General features: G+C 50.8%; 1 protein-coding gene across 1 annotated transcript; it reads left to right on the plus strand.

The window, feature by feature from the left end:
• Positions 1 to 2,294: 2,294 nt before the first annotated feature.
• On the plus strand, positions 2,295 to 15,993 carry KAT7 (lysine acetyltransferase 7). Its single transcript, XM_069876780.1, has 16 exons — positions 2,295 to 2,474; positions 4,664 to 4,811; positions 6,140 to 6,316; positions 6,497 to 6,736; positions 7,261 to 7,343; positions 7,577 to 7,666; positions 8,350 to 8,448; positions 8,628 to 8,738; positions 9,487 to 9,678; positions 9,880 to 9,969; positions 10,162 to 10,302; positions 10,758 to 10,851; positions 11,036 to 11,182; positions 12,453 to 12,559; positions 13,174 to 15,194; positions 15,248 to 15,993. Exons 1-15 carry the CDS (start codon positions 2,460 to 2,462, stop codon positions 13,273 to 13,275), a joined length of 1,836 nt encoding a protein of 611 aa, XP_069732881.1. The 5' UTR covers positions 2,295 to 2,459; the 3' UTR covers positions 13,276 to 15,194; positions 15,248 to 15,993.
• The last annotated feature ends 337 nt before the right edge of the window (positions 15,994 to 16,330 follow it).

The following is a 16,330-nucleotide window of genomic DNA, read 5'->3' on the forward strand; positions in this document are numbered from 1 at the left end:
CCTGGCCGCTCGCTACAGGTAGGAAAGAGACGATAAAGCCAAGATTTAAAGTCCCGATCAGCTGAGCATGAACGTGGAAGATCAAAGGGGCATTCAGCACACAAACTAAGCTTTCCCTCATTGTCCTTGAACAAAATTCCTCTCACTCCGAACCGCAGACTGGAATGCCTGCCTGTCTGCCTCCCACTCCATCCCCAGCAGAGCTGGCTGCCCTTCACTGTGAGACAGTTTCTGCGCTCCGGTGTTTTGAGATGAAAAGCTCTGAAGACCTGCAAGATAAATAAAACTGCAGTTTATTAACAGAGACCAGCAGATTATTCACCAGAGCTCCAAATATACCAGAAGAGTGCACTGAGAGGTCACTGCTCATGGTCAGCACTGCCAGCGTCTGAGCTGAGCAGGTGAAGGAATGCGAGGAGTCAGCCATGTGAGTGATCAGCATGGCACAGGGCTCAAAAATAAAACTGTCATACAGCACCTCAGCTGGAAACGGCTGCAGAGGCTCCATCAGGCTGCCCACTGCCCCCCTCTATGAGAGAAACTACCCACAGCACAGGCTGAGAAAGGCGAGGCAGGATACAGCTTTGCCCCCACTGCCCACACAGTTGTCATTTTTGGTGACAAACGCTTTCACACCTTCAGAAGTTTGCGTCACTGGGCTGAGCAGCATGAGCAGCGTTTTCCTTTAAGGAAGGGTGCAGTGGACTTGATTGATTAGGAAGCAAGGCATTATAACACCAGTGCCAGGCAGCTGGAGAGCACTGGAAGGAATGTATTAAAGGAGTGGATCACAAACCTAAAAGCAGGTCAGAGAACTCCAAAAATAACCCTTTTTGGCACAAACAGGGTGAAGATGGCATAAAAATACCTGGGCTATCAATAGAGTTTAGCCCTGCCAGGGCGAAATGCACTCTTATTGCATCTATTTAATAATGAGATTATACTGTGAGCCCCAGAGGAGGGAGGGACACTTCTGCTTTCAGCAGAGCTCAGGCTGAATCCTTTTCCAGAGATGTAGGCCAAACGGGAGTGACCTTGTTCCTGATGCCAGGAAACTCTGGCTTCGCACAGAAGCCTGCATGCCAGAGCCCTGGGGTAAGAGCGAGCACAGATTCTGTTCCAGTTTACACCCCTGTCCCTCCTCAGCTCGCTGCGTTCTGCCAGAGCTTCAGTAGCCCTGCAGGAAAGCATCGCAATTAAAGCAGATGCTTTAACATTTACAAAGCAACACAGAAAACCTGAAGTACTTTCCAAGCATTTCTTCTGCTTCCTAACAATCCCTACAGAAGCGAGCCTCCTCTGTCTTCTCTAACACAGTGAGGGCTGCGTTAAGGTTCCACAGGCAGTTCCTCCAGGAGCCAAGGCAGGAGATGAGAGCTATAAACCTAATTTCAACCTATTTATGCCTGTATGTGTTTGTGGAGATGGGGCTTGGCAAAAAAGCTCTTTTCATGTCTGTATTTCCCAAGATTTACAAGACTTTTTCTTTCAATACAACACGAACACGCCGGAGCCACTTCCCCAAGGGTCTTAGTGAGGGGGAAGACCTGAAGAGGTTTCAACAAACTCAGTGAGATCTCTGGGGCTGAGAGACTGCAGGCAACTCTGCAACCTGGCACCTACACGGGTTTGGTAAGCGAAGACTGAAAAAAAACAAAAATCACTTTATTTTTTCGTGCTGTAACATGAAATCTCGAGTCCTCAGGCACTCGCTAAGCTTTCTTCTGGTGCAGCAGCAGGGAAGCGCTCGCTCCGTACTTGGAAAATCCTGAAGGCTGCTCCAAGGTGTCTCTGGAGCCTTCTCTGACAACCCCAACCAGGACACGACCTGGGGAGAAACCCCGCGTTTCACTGAATTCTCTTATTTTCCCCTGCTCTTTTCACGGGCCGATGCCCCCGTGCGCACAGAGAGCGCCACTACGTCCAGGCTATCGATAGGTTACGTTTAACCGGCGATGCCCCCACCGGCCCGGGGCTCAGGGGGCTGTTCTGGAAGGATTAATTGCCCCAGCAGCCCTTCCGAGCGCTGGGCTCCGTTTGCCCGGAACCAAGATGGCTGCCCGAGGAACACGCCCGCCGGGCCCCCGCTGACTTCACACCCGCAACCAAGATGGCCGCCGCTCCACCTCCCTGCCAAGAGCCCCGCGCCCGGATCCAAGATGGCCGCCGGCAGCCTCACCGACGCCTTCAAGATGGCGGCGGCGGCGCCGGCGCGAGGCTGCCCGCGGTCACGTGACGCGGGGGGCGTGGGCCGCGGCGGAAGCGCGAGGGACCGAGCGGGCACCGGGGGGAGCGGAGCGGAGCGGGGCCGCCGCCGCCGCCCCAGCACACCGCACGCAGCACGGGAGACGACGGCCGCCACCACGGAGCCCGCCAGCGCTAACACGGCGGCGACCGCCGCTTCGCGGGCCGGGGGCGCCGGGGAGCAGCCGGCCTCGCTGCCCCCGCCCCCGCCGAGGATGCCGCGCAGGAAGGTGAGCGCTGCCGGGGAAGCGGGAACGCGCCCGGCGGGGAGGCCGGCGAGCTCGGCCGCAGCTTTGCCCGGTTCCTCACCCTCTCCGCTGTCTCTCCCGGGCACTAAACCGGGGGGGAGAGCGGCCTGCGGCGCCCTGAGCCCCCATTGGCCGCCCGGCGCGCCACTCTGCGCCCCCAACGGCCGCCGCCCCCTCCCGCGCGCCACGGCGGGTCCCGCCCCCCGGCTCTTCCAATTGGGCAGGCGCCGGAGAGCCGCTGGTTCATTGGTCAGCCCGCCTCGCCGGGCTGGGAGCTGATTGGCCGCCGCGGCTGTCAATCTTACCCCCTCCCGCTCTGCCTCTTCTGCGCATGCGCCGGCCTCCCCTTCCCCACCCGCCTCTGTGGATGTTGTTTGTCTGGGAGCGAGGCTGGCGCTGATTGGCTGCCGCGCGCTGCCGGCCCCGCCCCCCACGCCGTGCCCTTCGCTGCCATTGGCTGTCGCTCCCTTTTGGCCCCGCCCGCACGTTCTGATTGGCCGCCGCCTCCGCCGGGCGCAAAACAAAGCGGTGCGGAGCTTCTCCCCCCGCCTCCTTCCCTCAGGCGCCGCCATCGCCTCAGGCCCCGCCGGGACCGGGACCAGCCCTGCGGCCTCAGGGGCCGCGCTGGGGGTGCGGGGCCAGGGGAATGCGGGGCTGAGGAGGCCGGGCCTGTTCAGAAACTGAACTTCTGGCAAGGGAAGTCAAGGGACAGGGGACAGGACGAGAGGGAATGGCCTCAAGCTCCACCAGGGGAGGGTCAGGCTGGACATCAGGAAAAAAATTTTCCCGGCAAGGGTCCTTGGTCCCTGGCAGAGGCTGCCCAGGGAGGGGGTTGAGTCACCTTCCCTGGAGGGCTTTAAGGGACGGGTGGATGAGGTGCTGAGGGACATGGTTTAGTGATTGATGGGAATGGTTGGACTCGATGATCCAATGGGTCTTTTCCAACCTGGTGATTCTGTGATTTTATGAAACTGTGTGGCCAGCGCCCGCCTCGCCCCGATATTGGGTGCAGGTTTGGGCGCCGTGGGATAAAAAGGATCTAAAGCTGCTGGAGAGCAGTGAAGGAGTGAAGGGTGTAGAGTGAAATTCATATGAGGAGTGGCTGAAGCCCCTGGGTCGGCTCAGCCTGGAGGCTGAGGGGAGCCCTCATTATGCTCTGCAGCTTCCTCACACAGGAGAGAGCAGGCGCTGAGCTCTTCTATCTGGTGACCAATGACAGGACTTGAGGGCATGGTAGGGAGATGCACCAGCAGAGGGTTAGGTTGGACTTTAGACTCTTCACCCAGATGGTGGTGAAGCCCTGGAACAACTCCCAGGGAAGCAGCCAGGGCACCAAGCTGGTCAGTATTCCAGAAGCACCAACACCCTCAGACACACGGTTTGGATGTTGGGGTGCCCTGTGCCGAGACTGGAGTTGGTCATGGTGATCCACATGGGTTCCTTCCAACTCGGGTCATTCTGTGATTGTGACCCTGTACTTGGTGCTGGTGAGGCTGCACCTCGAATCCTGGATTCAGTTTTGGGCCACTCAGGACAAGAAGGACATTGAGGGGCTGTAGTGTGTTTGGAGAAGGGAACAGAGATGGGGAAAGGGCTAGAGAACAAGGGTTCTGGGAACATCTGAGGGACCTGGGGTTGTTTAGCATGGTGAAGAGGAGGCTGAGGGGAGATCTCATCACTCTCTGCAGGTCCTGGAAAAGAGGTTGTGGTGAGGTGGGTGCTGGACTCTGCTCCTAAGGAACAAGCACTAGGATGAGAGGAAATAGCCTCAAGTTGTGCCAGAGGAGGTTTAGATTGGATATTACGAAAAATTTCTTCACTGAAAGTGTTCTCAGGTGCTGGCAGAGGTTGCCCAGGGAGGTGGTGGAGTCTATCCCATTTGCTGTTTGCCTTGAATTAAAATTGGGTGCTCTTGAGATCTTTCTCCGTGAACCAGTTTGCAGAAGCTTCTTTTTACTGAAGTCTCAATCTGACACTGCTTAATTGTTAAACTAAACTATTTTCTCCGCAGTCATACCCTTGAGATGTATTAGTTTGCATTTGTCATCGTGCCAACTTGAATTTAGCTACCTATCAGTGAACATTTTCTCTCTTTTTTAATTTTGTTAGTATAAATACAATGTGCAAGTGTAAGAGCTGCCGTGCTCATCTCTGCGTTTGCGCTGTTGCAGAGGAATGCGGGCAGTAGCTCGGATGGGACAGAAGACTCCGATTTCTCCACTGATCCTGAGCACACAGACAGTTCTGAAAGTGATGGCACGTCACGGCGATCCGCCCGGGTGACCCGCTCCTCAGCTAGGCTCAGTCAGAGCTCACAAGGTAAAGGCTTTTTTTTCTTCAACAAGGAAAAGTATCACAGAATCACAGAATCACAGAATAACCAGGTTGGAAGAGACCCACCGGATCATCGAGTCCAATCGTTCCTATCAAACACTAAGTAGCAGAAGTATAGAAGAATATAGTATAGCAAGAGTAATAGTCTGTATTCCTGATCTTTAGAACTTAATATCTGCGAGGCTTCTACCTGAATAACAACATTTAACTTTTTTCACTGGCTGTTAATGTACTAGAGCCTAACAGCAGCATTTACCTGTGCGTATTGCCCCAATGAGGTAATGTAATCTAAAGAATGTGCTGGTGGTCAGAACCTGAGTATCTGTTCAAAAGCAAAGCTGTTTGCGTGTTAAAGGAAGTAGGAACCAAACGCTGTGGTTCTGCTGCCAGCTTTGCCTCATTTTCTTGAGAACTCAAAAAATATGCGTTCTGACTGGACAGTTCTATTGGAGCCAACAGAGAGAGGAGTGTAAAGGTGAAAGCTGATGTTGTTCTGTTTGGTTTTTTTGGGGTTTTCTGTACTGCAAGGGAAGAGGGATTTCCATGACTTGCTGATGCTGACCCCCTGCAATGAATGTAATCCCCATATTGCCAGTTATTTTGTGTATTTCTACTCTGGCTTCCAGATCGTGAGAGGAAACACTGAACATACCCACCTCCTTGGTGCAGCCGTTCCTTGGCTGTTGGCTGATGAGCTGCCATCTGGCATTAAGGGAGGAAATGGCAGTGGATAATTACTTCTTTCCATTGTTCTGCTTTGATAAATAATCTGCTTTGCAATAAATTTATTGCAGGCAAGAAGCGTACATGCATCATCATCATCTGCTAATCAGATCTTAAAACCAAGAGGATAAATGGTCTGGATGTGTGTGGGTTGCCTGGATATTCCTAGGTTATGGAAGCATTTTCATCAAGATAATTGTTTTATAGCCTTACGAGCAGTGCAGGATCACAAACCCACACACAGGGTCCCACATAGAACTCCATACCAGAAGCAATCCTCGCTTTCCCAAGGCTTATCCAAACGCCAATAGTTCTTATCTAAACTAGCTTTCCAAATGGGAGCTGGTTTTGTAATTACTAGCTAATTAAGTAATTAAGTCCGGAGAAAGCTGACCTAATTCCAGATTTGTCAGTGTTGGGAAAAGTCTCAAAAGGTTTAAGCTTGGAAGAACAGGACGTTATTTTGTGACAAGGCACAGGGGGGCATGGTAGGACAGGGCTCTCATACCCAGCTATCTGATGTTGGTATCACAAACTCGGGAGCACACAGTGGCTACTGTGGTGTAATCATGGTGTTTCCATGGAATTAGATTCCAGCCCTGTCCGTAATCCGCCATCGTTTGGAGCAGAAGAGCCCGTCTATTCCACGCGGAGGGTAACCCGCAGCCAACAGCAGCCGGCTCCCGTGACTCCAAAGAAATACCCGCTCCGGCAGACGCGCTCCTCGGGGTCAGAGACCGAGCAAGTGGTTGACTTTTCTGACAGAGGTGCGTGAGGGGCAGGGAGGTGTTCGAAGTTTGCAGAATGCTGTTGGAAAGCTTGTGTAACTCTGTTCTCCGAAAGCACAGTGTAATATCTTGAGAGAGAGGGTTCCAGATGGCACTCTGGAGTTGTTTTGTTGAAAGCTTTCTTGCAGGCGGATTTATAACATCTTGATCCTTATTCAGACACTAAAAATGCAGCGGATCACGATGAGTCTCCACCTCGTACCCCCACCGGGAACGCACCTTCCTCAGAGTCTGATATTGATATCTCCAGTCCAAACGTGTCCCATGATGAGAGCATCGCCAAGGACATGTCCATGAAGGATTCTGGAAGTGACCTGTCTCACCGCCCGAAGCGCCGCCGCTTCCATGAAAGCTACAATTTCAACATGAAATGTCCCACTCCTGGTTGTAACTCTTTAGGTAAGTTCAGCTCCAGAATTCATCTGTTGGGTTTGGCCTTCCTGCTGTGTTATCCAAGGCCTCGCTCAACTGGGTTGTACATCCTAACAATATGCACTTTAATTAGGATCAGAAGTGGGTATAGAGAAAGGATACAAAGTGTATCTGCAGTTACGTTCTCCCTGGAGTTTTCTGGGTAGGGGTGTTTGGGGATGGTAGGGTAAAGAACAGTTCCAGAGCGTGAGCGCAGGTGTGGGAGGATGGGCAAGGTGCTGGTCTCACCAGAAGCGGGTCCTTGAAAACAAATTCTTGCAGACCTCCTATACCCCTGGTGCCTGCATCGAGTGCAGCTTTGACTTAGCATGAGAAGGAGTTTTCTTCTTTGTTCTTAACATTTGTGCCATGACCCACGCAGTGAACTCCTGTCACTCTAATAACCCCACATGCTCCCCAAGAAGCCAGTGGGAGGTACCTGCCCATCTAGGAGACTCTTTAAACCTCTGCTGTCATGTGTTGAAGGTGGTTTTATTTCTGATCCTTTGCAGGACACCTGACTGGAAAACACGAGCGACACTTCTCCATATCGGGGTGCCCGCTGTATCACAATCTCTCAGCAGATGAATGCAAGGTAAACGAGCCTTCTGTTTCATCTTCCTGACAGTTTTTTTCAACAAAATGTGTCATTTGTGAACAGAAAGTGGAGCTAATATGTTTCAGCTCATGTCCTTGGCTATAAGACAGAAACAAGTGTGTCAAATTGTCTGTGAGTTACAGTTCAGAGAATTCGCCTCAGTGAGCAGTGGAAAAGGTGGAGGTTTTGGCAGTTTGCTGCAGCACTGACAGATGAGTTTTGGCTTCCAGGTGCGAGCCCAGAGCCGGGATAAGCAGATTGAGGAGAGGATGCTGGCTCATCGGCAGGACGACAACAATAGGCATGCCACCAGACACCAGGTAGGTGATCTATGGCATGGGGTGGCTGTTCATTGCTCCTGGAAAAACCTCAGCCTGTGGTTTCTAGCGACAGGGATTTTAACCTGATCTCCTCCGATCTTGTGCCGAGTTCTGGTGCTCCCTGTTTGTCATCCCTGGTTTCTTTCTGCAAGGGCAATTCCTTGCACCCTGTGAACAAGAGACCAGAGCGGTGTTTGAGAGCGGGGAGGTGGGGTTGGTCAGTGATACTGCAGAGGAAGCTGGACTTCTCAGGGTGATCTTTTCTGTATGCTTTAATCTGTAGGACAAGGGGATTCATGCAGAACTGTAAACTACAATTTTACTCTGACTCAAGAGAAAAGAATAAAACCAGGGGAATTACATTTTTCAGTTCATGAGTCTGGACTTGAATCGAGATGACTTAATGAGTCAGCTCAGAGCTTGTCCCTGTGATTAAGCTTTGCGTGAGGCATGCACCCTGCATGTGGGGCTGAGATGCATTGACAGAGGTGAGCTGTGCTAGGAGGAAACATCTATTTTACATACCTGTGTGCAATACATTTCATTAGCACAGGATTTGCTTCCGAGGCAGCAAACATCAATAAACGAAAGCCAGGGTAGAGGTCCTTGAGGGTGCGAAAGTGAAGAAAAATATCTGAAGGGAATGAAGCTTCATGAAGATTTCCAACTCTGGTTTCTTCTAGGCACCAACAGAGAGACAGCTGCGGTACAAAGAGAAAGTGGCAGAGCTCAGGAAGAAGCGGAACTCGGGACTGAGCAAAGAGCAAAAAGAAAAGTATATGGTAAAAATGGTCATTCTGTTCTTTTATTCCCTCCTGTCTGGATTGAGGCCGCCAAGTGGGAGTTTGATTTTCCCAGGCATCCTGCAACATCCACAGCTGAGAAAGCTGAAAAAGCTGTGAGCTCTAACAGCTGAGGAGCAGTGTTGGCCACAACCCATCCTCTTGCCCCTTTGTTCTAGGAGCACAGGCAAACCTACGGCAACACCAGGGAACCTCTGCTTGAAAACCTGACGAGTGAATATGACCTCGAGCTGTTCCGAAGGGCACAAGCACGGGCTTCTGAGGACCTGGTGAGACTTCTGACTCAGGATAGATCTGATAGCAAATGTCTCTGTTAGAAACAGGAATGCTGTCTGGGTTGTATTGTACTTAGAATCGTAGAATCATAGAATAACCAGGTTGGAAGAGACCCACCGGATCATTGAGTCCAGCCATTCCTATCAAAATGGGATATTTCCATCAATTCTGCAGATGGAACAGAGTTTCTAAGAGCAGCTACAGCCCAGCCAAGTCAGTGACGATGTTAAAAGTCATCCTAACAGTAGCTGGTGGCTGTGGAATGGAGCTCAACAATTAGCGTTGCTGGGGCCTCCGTGGGTACTCTCCAAAGCCACTTTCTCTCTCCAGAGAGGAACCAAAAGATGCTTTGATGCCTACTGGGGACAACTGTCTGGTGTGTCTAAGGCAGAACATCAGGCTGTATCCTCTCCCTACAGCCAGGGAAGGAACATGAAGCGATAAGGAGGTTACATTGCTTTGATGACAGAAAGAGTAGGACCCTAGAGTTACCAGGCTGCTAAGTGCTTATTCCTGAGACATTTCCTTGTGAAAGGAGCAGTTGGTGTGTGTCCTGCCTGTGGACAGGGGTCAGGCCAAGTTTGGTTGAGGAGAGGTCTATGGGAGAGGTCATGGAAACATGAATTTAGAGGAGCTGCTGTAAATGATTTCCTGGAAATAAATGAACAGGGCCCCTCCTCCTCTCCACCTGTGCGAAATGTTTTTAAAAAAATAATCATCCCTTTTTATTTTCATTCACAGGAGAAGTTGCGGCTCCAGGGCCAGATCACAGAAGGCAGCAACATGATTAAAACAATTGCTTTTGGCCGTTATGAGCTGGATACCTGGTACCATTCTCCCTACCCAGAGGAGTACGCTCGCCTGGGCCGCCTCTACATGTGCGAGTTCTGTCTTAAATACATGAAGAGCCAGACAATTCTGCGCAGACACATGGTAAGGGCTAGGGCAGAGCTGGTTCCTGAATGTTAATTCTAGTGTCAGCATGGAAGCGATTTAAAACATAACTGTTGTGAGCTCTCCTTGCTTCAGGAGGTGAGAAGACTGCATGTTTCCTGGCAAATCCAGTAACTGTTGTAACCTCCTTTACACCCTTCAAACAGTAGTGTCACTCTAACTTTTGTTTTCCTGTTGCAGGCCAAATGTGTTTGGAAACATCCACCCGGTGATGAAATCTACCGCAAAGGCTCCATTTCGGTGTTTGAGGTGGATGGGAAAAAGAACAAGGTACAAACTGCGATCGTTAGGCTAGTCTGGAGTGTGGAGTCTCTTCCAAAATGTGCCAGGCTCTGCTTTTTCCTGTAGGGAAATGGGATGCAAACAGCCCTTTCTCCCACCAGCTGCAGAAAGGCTGCTGGAGTCTGATCTCCCTGTTCTTGCCATTCAAACCAGTGTATCCTCTTCTCCTTTTCTTTCTAGATCTATTGTCAAAATCTGTGTCTGCTGGCAAAGCTTTTCTTGGACCACAAAACACTGTATTATGATGTTGAACCCTTCCTCTTCTATGTCATGACAGAAGCTGACAATACTGGCTGTCACCTGATTGGGTATTTCTCCAAGGTAAGGAGTTGTTCTCTCTGCAGGGATTGCAGGTGCTTTGCTATAGTATTACAATCAATTTTCTCATGATCTGAGGATTTGAGTGTCATAGTCTGTTCCTTGTCTAAATATTGCAGTGTGTGCTTACAGTGCTACTGTTGTGTTGCCTTCTTGTGGCCTATAAACCTGGGAGATGATGGAGGTGGTAGTGGGGATGTTCCTGGTACAACTTTGTGGCCAGCTTAGGTTTAAATCTGTGCACCAGACACCTGATGTAGTGGCTTATAACGACACCAGGCTAGGCTGTAGCTGAGGGTAATCGTGTTACCTGTCGTTAGGCAGGTTCTCCTGCTGTTGCTCCTTTCACCGTGTGTTGTATCAATTGTGCAGACTTGTTCGGTCTGTTGGGATTATGATACCCCACTGCCTGTGCAGATCTAGACCTCCTCACCTCTCCTCTCTATTCTTGTTTTCAGGAGAAGAATTCCTTTCTCAACTACAACGTTTCTTGTATCCTGACAATGCCTCAGTATATGAGGCAAGGTTACGGCAAAATGCTCATCGACTTCAGTAAGTAGAGAGAGAAATTTTGGAACCGTGTTCTGTCCAACCTGGGAATTTCACCCAGAACCCTGGCAGGCCTGTGGTGGTTTGAGCAGTTCTCATCACTGCTGATTTCTGCGTGTGCTAAAGGAGGGTGGCAGTCAGAAGGCAGTGGGCTAGGGAGGATGAATAGGTTTTCTTTCCTCTACAGGCTATTTGCTTTCTAAAGTAGAAGAGAAGGTTGGCTCTCCGGAACGCCCTCTGTCTGATCTAGGTCTCATCAGCTACCGTAGTTACTGGAAGGAAGTTCTTCTTCGTTACTTGCACAATTTCCAAGGAAAAGAAATCTCTATAAAAGGTACGCTCTCAAGCTAATTGGGCTTGTAGTGAATCCGTTCAGGAACACCCATGCATCTCATTCACTCCTCAAATCTGAGGCGGGTTGTGCTTTACTTGTCCATCTGGGTGTCTGGGGAGCAGCACGGTTAGTGGGATGTTCCCCATGATGGGTACAGCTCCTTCCCAGCCCTGCTGCTGTTGAAGATACGCCAGCTTGCAGAGTTGTCAACGCACTGCCTGGTTCTCATTAAAAACTGCACTTTTATAAAGATTCAGCAAAGAATTTTGTCTGCTTGTAGGTGAGAATGTTGGCTTTAAAACCAAAAATGGCTCCACTGAGAGGAGTTCAAATGCTCTGGAAAAATACAAGGACTGTTTGGACGACTTCTAATAGCATTTTTGTGTTCATGGCACCCAGGAGTAGAAAATGCTCACGCCACAGAGGCATCAGGGTGGTTCTGAAGAAGCAGCTGCTTCTCCTCTCGGAGGATCACACCTTATTCACTTGGATCGTAAAATCAGCATCACTAAATCATGGTGCTGCCTAGCTTGGTTTTCAGTTTTGGGGTGAGCCATGCACAGCTCTGCATGGCTCCCATCCCTAGCCCGTGGTTCTTGGAGCTGTTTGCAGTTGGTCTGTCCCTTGGGAGGGAAAAACGAAGGGATATTGATTGTATCTCAGAGCAGCCAGTAACCGGGGTGCTCAGGGGTGCATCTGGCAGCTGATGTCTGCAAGGCATTTTGCCTGTGCCACTTCAAAAGGAATTGCATAAAAGTTATAGTTGAAACCTAATGATGATGAGGTATTGTGGAGCGAGTCCAGAGAAGAGCAACAGAGCTGGTGAAGGGGCTGGAGAACAGGCCTTATGAGGAGCGTCTGAGAGAGCTGGGGGTGTTTAGCCTGGAGAAGAGGAGGCTGAGGGGAGACCTCATTGCTCTCTCCAACTACCTGAGAGGAGGTTGTGGAGAGGAGGGAGCTGGGCTCTTCTCCCAAGGGACAGGGGACAGGACAAGAGGGAATGGCCTCAAGCTCCACCAGGAGAGGTTCAGGCTGAACATTAGGAAAAAAAATTTCATGGAAAGGGTCATTGGTCCCTGGCAGAGGCTGCCCAGGGAGGGGGTTGAGTCCCCTTCCCTGGAGGGGTTTAAGGGCCGGGTGGACGAGGTGCTGAGGGACATGGTTTAGTGATTGATGGGAATGATTGGACTCGATGATCTGGTGAGTCTCTTCCAACCTGGTGGTTCTGTGATTTGTTTCTGTTCTAACACAAACTGGTACTGGTTTGCAGAAATCAGCCAGGAGACAGCAGTGAACCCCGTTGACATTGTCAGCACCTTGCAGGCACTTCAGATGCTCAAATACTGGAAAGGAAAACACCTGGTCCTGAAAAGACAGGTACGATTTGTGCTGGCTGCTTCTGTGTCCTTACACTGAGCTGCTAGTCATGTGGACTCACTGGAATCGGAGTTTCCTTTGCACTGGGCTGGGTTTCCCAGCCTCTGGGTTCTGTGGGGCAACGCTGGGATTTCTAGCGTGGTAACTGATAAAACAGAACGTGGGTACCCAGCCTGTGGGGCAGAAACATGGGGCAATGACCTTCTCTGCTGCTGAGTGCAATGACATTGCTCATTTTAAGTGTTATTTTAGGGGAGCAATGGGTCCACATTCCATCATGCTCCTTGTGCCTTCCCTTTACTGGGCAAACAAACTGAATTAATGGAATCCTGCATGAGTCCTCTTCGTACCCACTGCTGTCACCAGTTTATAACTCCCCAAATGTGACAGCTTCTTTGTTTTCCCCCCCCTGCGACTTCCCTGTGTAGCTGAAAGCAGCCTTATCTGTGTGGTTGGAGGGGCTTCTAGAAAGCGCTGCAGGGAAAAGGTGATTTTTGTCAGGCAAAGCAGTCATCGTCAGATTTGTGGACTTGGATGTGTGGTTATGCATTGTGAATAATTCTCCATCATGGATTGTTTGTTTTGACCTTGCCCTTTCGTGATCTTTTCCCTAGGATCTGATTGATGAATGGATAGCCAAAGAGGCCAAACGATCCAACAGCAATAAGATAATGGATCCCAGCTGTTTGAAATGGACCCCTCCTAAGGGAACTTAAGTGTCTCTCACTTCTGAAGCCAGTGAACCCCAGCAGTAGGAAGCACCCTAGGGATCTCTGTCGTATCCGTTGCTGTTGTGATTGGCTGGTACAGTACCTCCCAAAAGATCAGTTCCCCTTGGTACTGCTCTGGTCCAGATCTTGTGTGTGCAACACAGACGCTAGTTCTGAGGAACTTTGGAATTATGTGGGTTGGAAGGGACCTTGAAGCCCGTCCAGTTGCACCCCACTGCCATGAGCAGGGACACCTCCTGCTGGATCTGGTTGCTCCCAGCCCCATCCAACCTGGCCTTCAACACCTCCAGGGATGGGGCAGCCACCCCTGGCCCCGGTCAGCCTGGGCCAGAGCCTCCATACCCTGAGAGGAAAACATTTCATAAGAGCATAGTAGAGGGGCAGAATCCCCTCTCTCGCCCTGCTGGCCGTGCTGCTTTTGACACAGCCCAGGACATGGTTGATCTTCTGGGCTGCAGATGCACGTTGCCACCTCATGTTGAGCTCTCTCTATGTCCCTGCCTGCGTTCTGGTTGCGGGGAAGATACCGAATCCCTTTGATCAGGGGCTTTCTCTGGTGGTTGTCTCTTCCTGTTTCAGGGAGCTCAGGGTGTGGTTCCACTGGTTTATCCCTTGCTCAGACTCCCTGATGCTCCTTAGCCTCTGTGGTCACTCTCACAGCTCTGCCACCAGACTGAGGAGATCGTCCACCCGCTCGCACCCCATGCAGCTGTACCCCTGCTGTCCTCTGTTTCCAGTGCAAGCTGGGGGTGCTCCCTGCAGCCTGGGGCCTGGACAGTTGTGTGTTTTCCTGAGAGCTCAGTCTGAGCTGACGCGTCCCTTCTGGCAGGTGCAGAGGATGCAGCCTCCCTGACGGGTTAGACGCTGTGGCTGGGCTCCCTGTCACTGACTGAACTCACCTCCTGAGCACAGAGACTGCCTTCCCTGTGCCCTGCCTCTGATTGCAGTGCTCTGGTTGCTGGCACTTCTTAGGGGCTGTTTAAATCTCCCACAGATGCTTCTGGGACCGCCTCCCCTGCATCAGCCTCAACCCAGAGTCAGGACCTGCCCACCCCTAGGTCCCTGTTGCGGGGTTCCCTTGCTCCACAGAGCGTGTTTTCTGCCTCAGTCTAGCGCCTGGCTGCAGAACTTGTGGTGCCTGCTGCCAATTCTTGCCGATTTTACGTTTCAGCCTCAATGAGGTTGCAAGGATTGGATCTGTATAGGACCCAAACGAAGCTCCTAGCAGCACTGGCCCGAGGAGTTCTGATATCTGGTACTGTACCTGTCCAGTCACTGGTCTCACCCTCATGTTTGTGTTCCGATGAGGTTGTGTTGTGTTCTATAATCTGGTTGTTTCTTCCTTCAGGTTTTTTTGCGTTCTAAGTAACAGAGGTAATTTCTGTGGCTTTTGAACAAGGTCTGATGATGTTTATTTGGGGAAAGCTTGAGTTTTCCATGCACTGTAGTTACACGACTTCAGCATTTTTAACCAGTCCTGCTGGGCTGTTCTGTTCCACGAATCGCGTAGCTTTAGTGGGATCACACACCACCTTTTCCAGCAGGGTTCCCGTGTAACATAGCAGGTCTTCACGTAGTTACTATTGTACATCAGGAGCTTGTGTGGTGTGGTTGTGTGTTACCTGGGAGTAGCTGAGGCTGAGTACAACCCTGGGAGCTGAGGTGTCTTGGAGCTGCTGCTGTTCTGTGCTCTGGGAGTGACTGCAGCCCCTCACTTGCTGGAGATGCCTCTCTGATCGCAATTTCTGGGTTTTAATGATTTCTGGGATTTAATGATTTAATGATCTCTTGCAGTTGGTGGGTTCCTTTGTGCAAAAACAGGCTGTTCATTATATTTCACTGGAGGTATTTTTCCCAGAGCAGTCTTCCTTGAATTGTGGGCCCCTCTGTGCTGGAGAAGACTTGTTTGTTTGTTTGTTTGTTTACTTTAAACTGAAGAAATAGAAACTTTAGTCAGGCTTTTGGTAGCCTTGTCCAAACCACCACAGAAACTCCACTGTGCAAATACGCTGGTTGTTGGATTGCCTGCAGCACGTTTGGTGCACGGGTGGCAGCCCCACTTCGCTGTGGGGATGGTTCGCTTCTCTGACAGCGCATTCTTGTTTGTCTTTGTAAAACAAAAAAGCTTTTCCTTCCTCTCTCCCCTCAGTGCTACCAGGAAAAACTTGTACAATGGCTTCCCAGTATAACCACTGTCCTTGTGCCACAGGTTTCCTCTATGGCTCCAATGTGATTAAAGAGGGGGACGAGCTTGGGGTAGGTGGTGGCAGCATCACACAGTGCTGATTTCATTTGAACCTTCCAAAGCCTCCTCATAGAATGGTGTTTGAAATGAAGCACTTGCTGTGTGCGACTAGATAGGAGCTGTTTCCCATTAACCACTGAGCCACCCTCGCTTGGAGGAGTTTTCTGTCACTCTCCTGATGGTTGTCTGCCTTTCTCTGCCTCCTTGAACAAGAAAAAAAGATCATCAGCACGTGGTGTGTACCTTGTGGGCATTACTGAATTCTGCTGCCTCGTGCCCTTTGCTCCCCTATTGTAACAAACCACAGATACTCGTGAAACTAGCCAACAAAGTAGATCTCTTGGGGAGTAGGGAAGAAGGCCATTCTTGTGCAGAAGCTCAGCCCTGTTCCCAGGATGTGGTAGAATGTGCTATTCCTGTACCTACTGCTCAATAAAGCATGGTCTCTGCCTGCTCAAGTTTCTGCCTTCTTGTAATTTATTTTAGTCGGATGCTGTTCTGCTTCTCCAGTTTGAACCCGTTTGCATGTCCAGTGTGTTAACTGCAACTCTTGCCTCTTTCCTGTGTCAGCCCATGAGGCCCCTCCTCCTCACACTATTTCCTCAGACTCCTGCAGTGTTGGTACAAGAGTTTCCACCGCGATGAGGCACCTGAGGCTTCTTTTTCTTGACTGAGAAGGTCTGCGTGCAGCTCCAGGAATTGGTCCATGGCTGCTGCTCCTTTTCCCCGTCTGACCGCTGGTAGCTCTGCTGGCTTCTCCCTTTTGATGTCATTGTTTGGAGCAGGATGTGGTTG

This window comes from Phaenicophaeus curvirostris, chromosome 26 (genome assembly GCF_032191515.1).
Source record: "Phaenicophaeus curvirostris isolate KB17595 chromosome 26, BPBGC_Pcur_1.0, whole genome shotgun sequence".
NCBI lineage: Eukaryota > Metazoa > Chordata > Aves > Cuculiformes > Cuculidae > Phaenicophaeus > Phaenicophaeus curvirostris.

Coding starts and splice junctions, on each gene's coding strand:
- KAT7 (XM_069876780.1), top strand. Junction 7,344..7,576: donor TCTCAGCAGATGAATGCAAG/GTAAACGAGCCT, acceptor TTTGGCTTCCAG/GTGCGAGCCCAGAGCCGGGA. Junction 10,852..11,035: donor CAAAATGCTCATCGACTTCA/GTAAGTAGAGAG, acceptor TTTCCTCTACAG/GCTATTTGCTTTCTAAAGTA.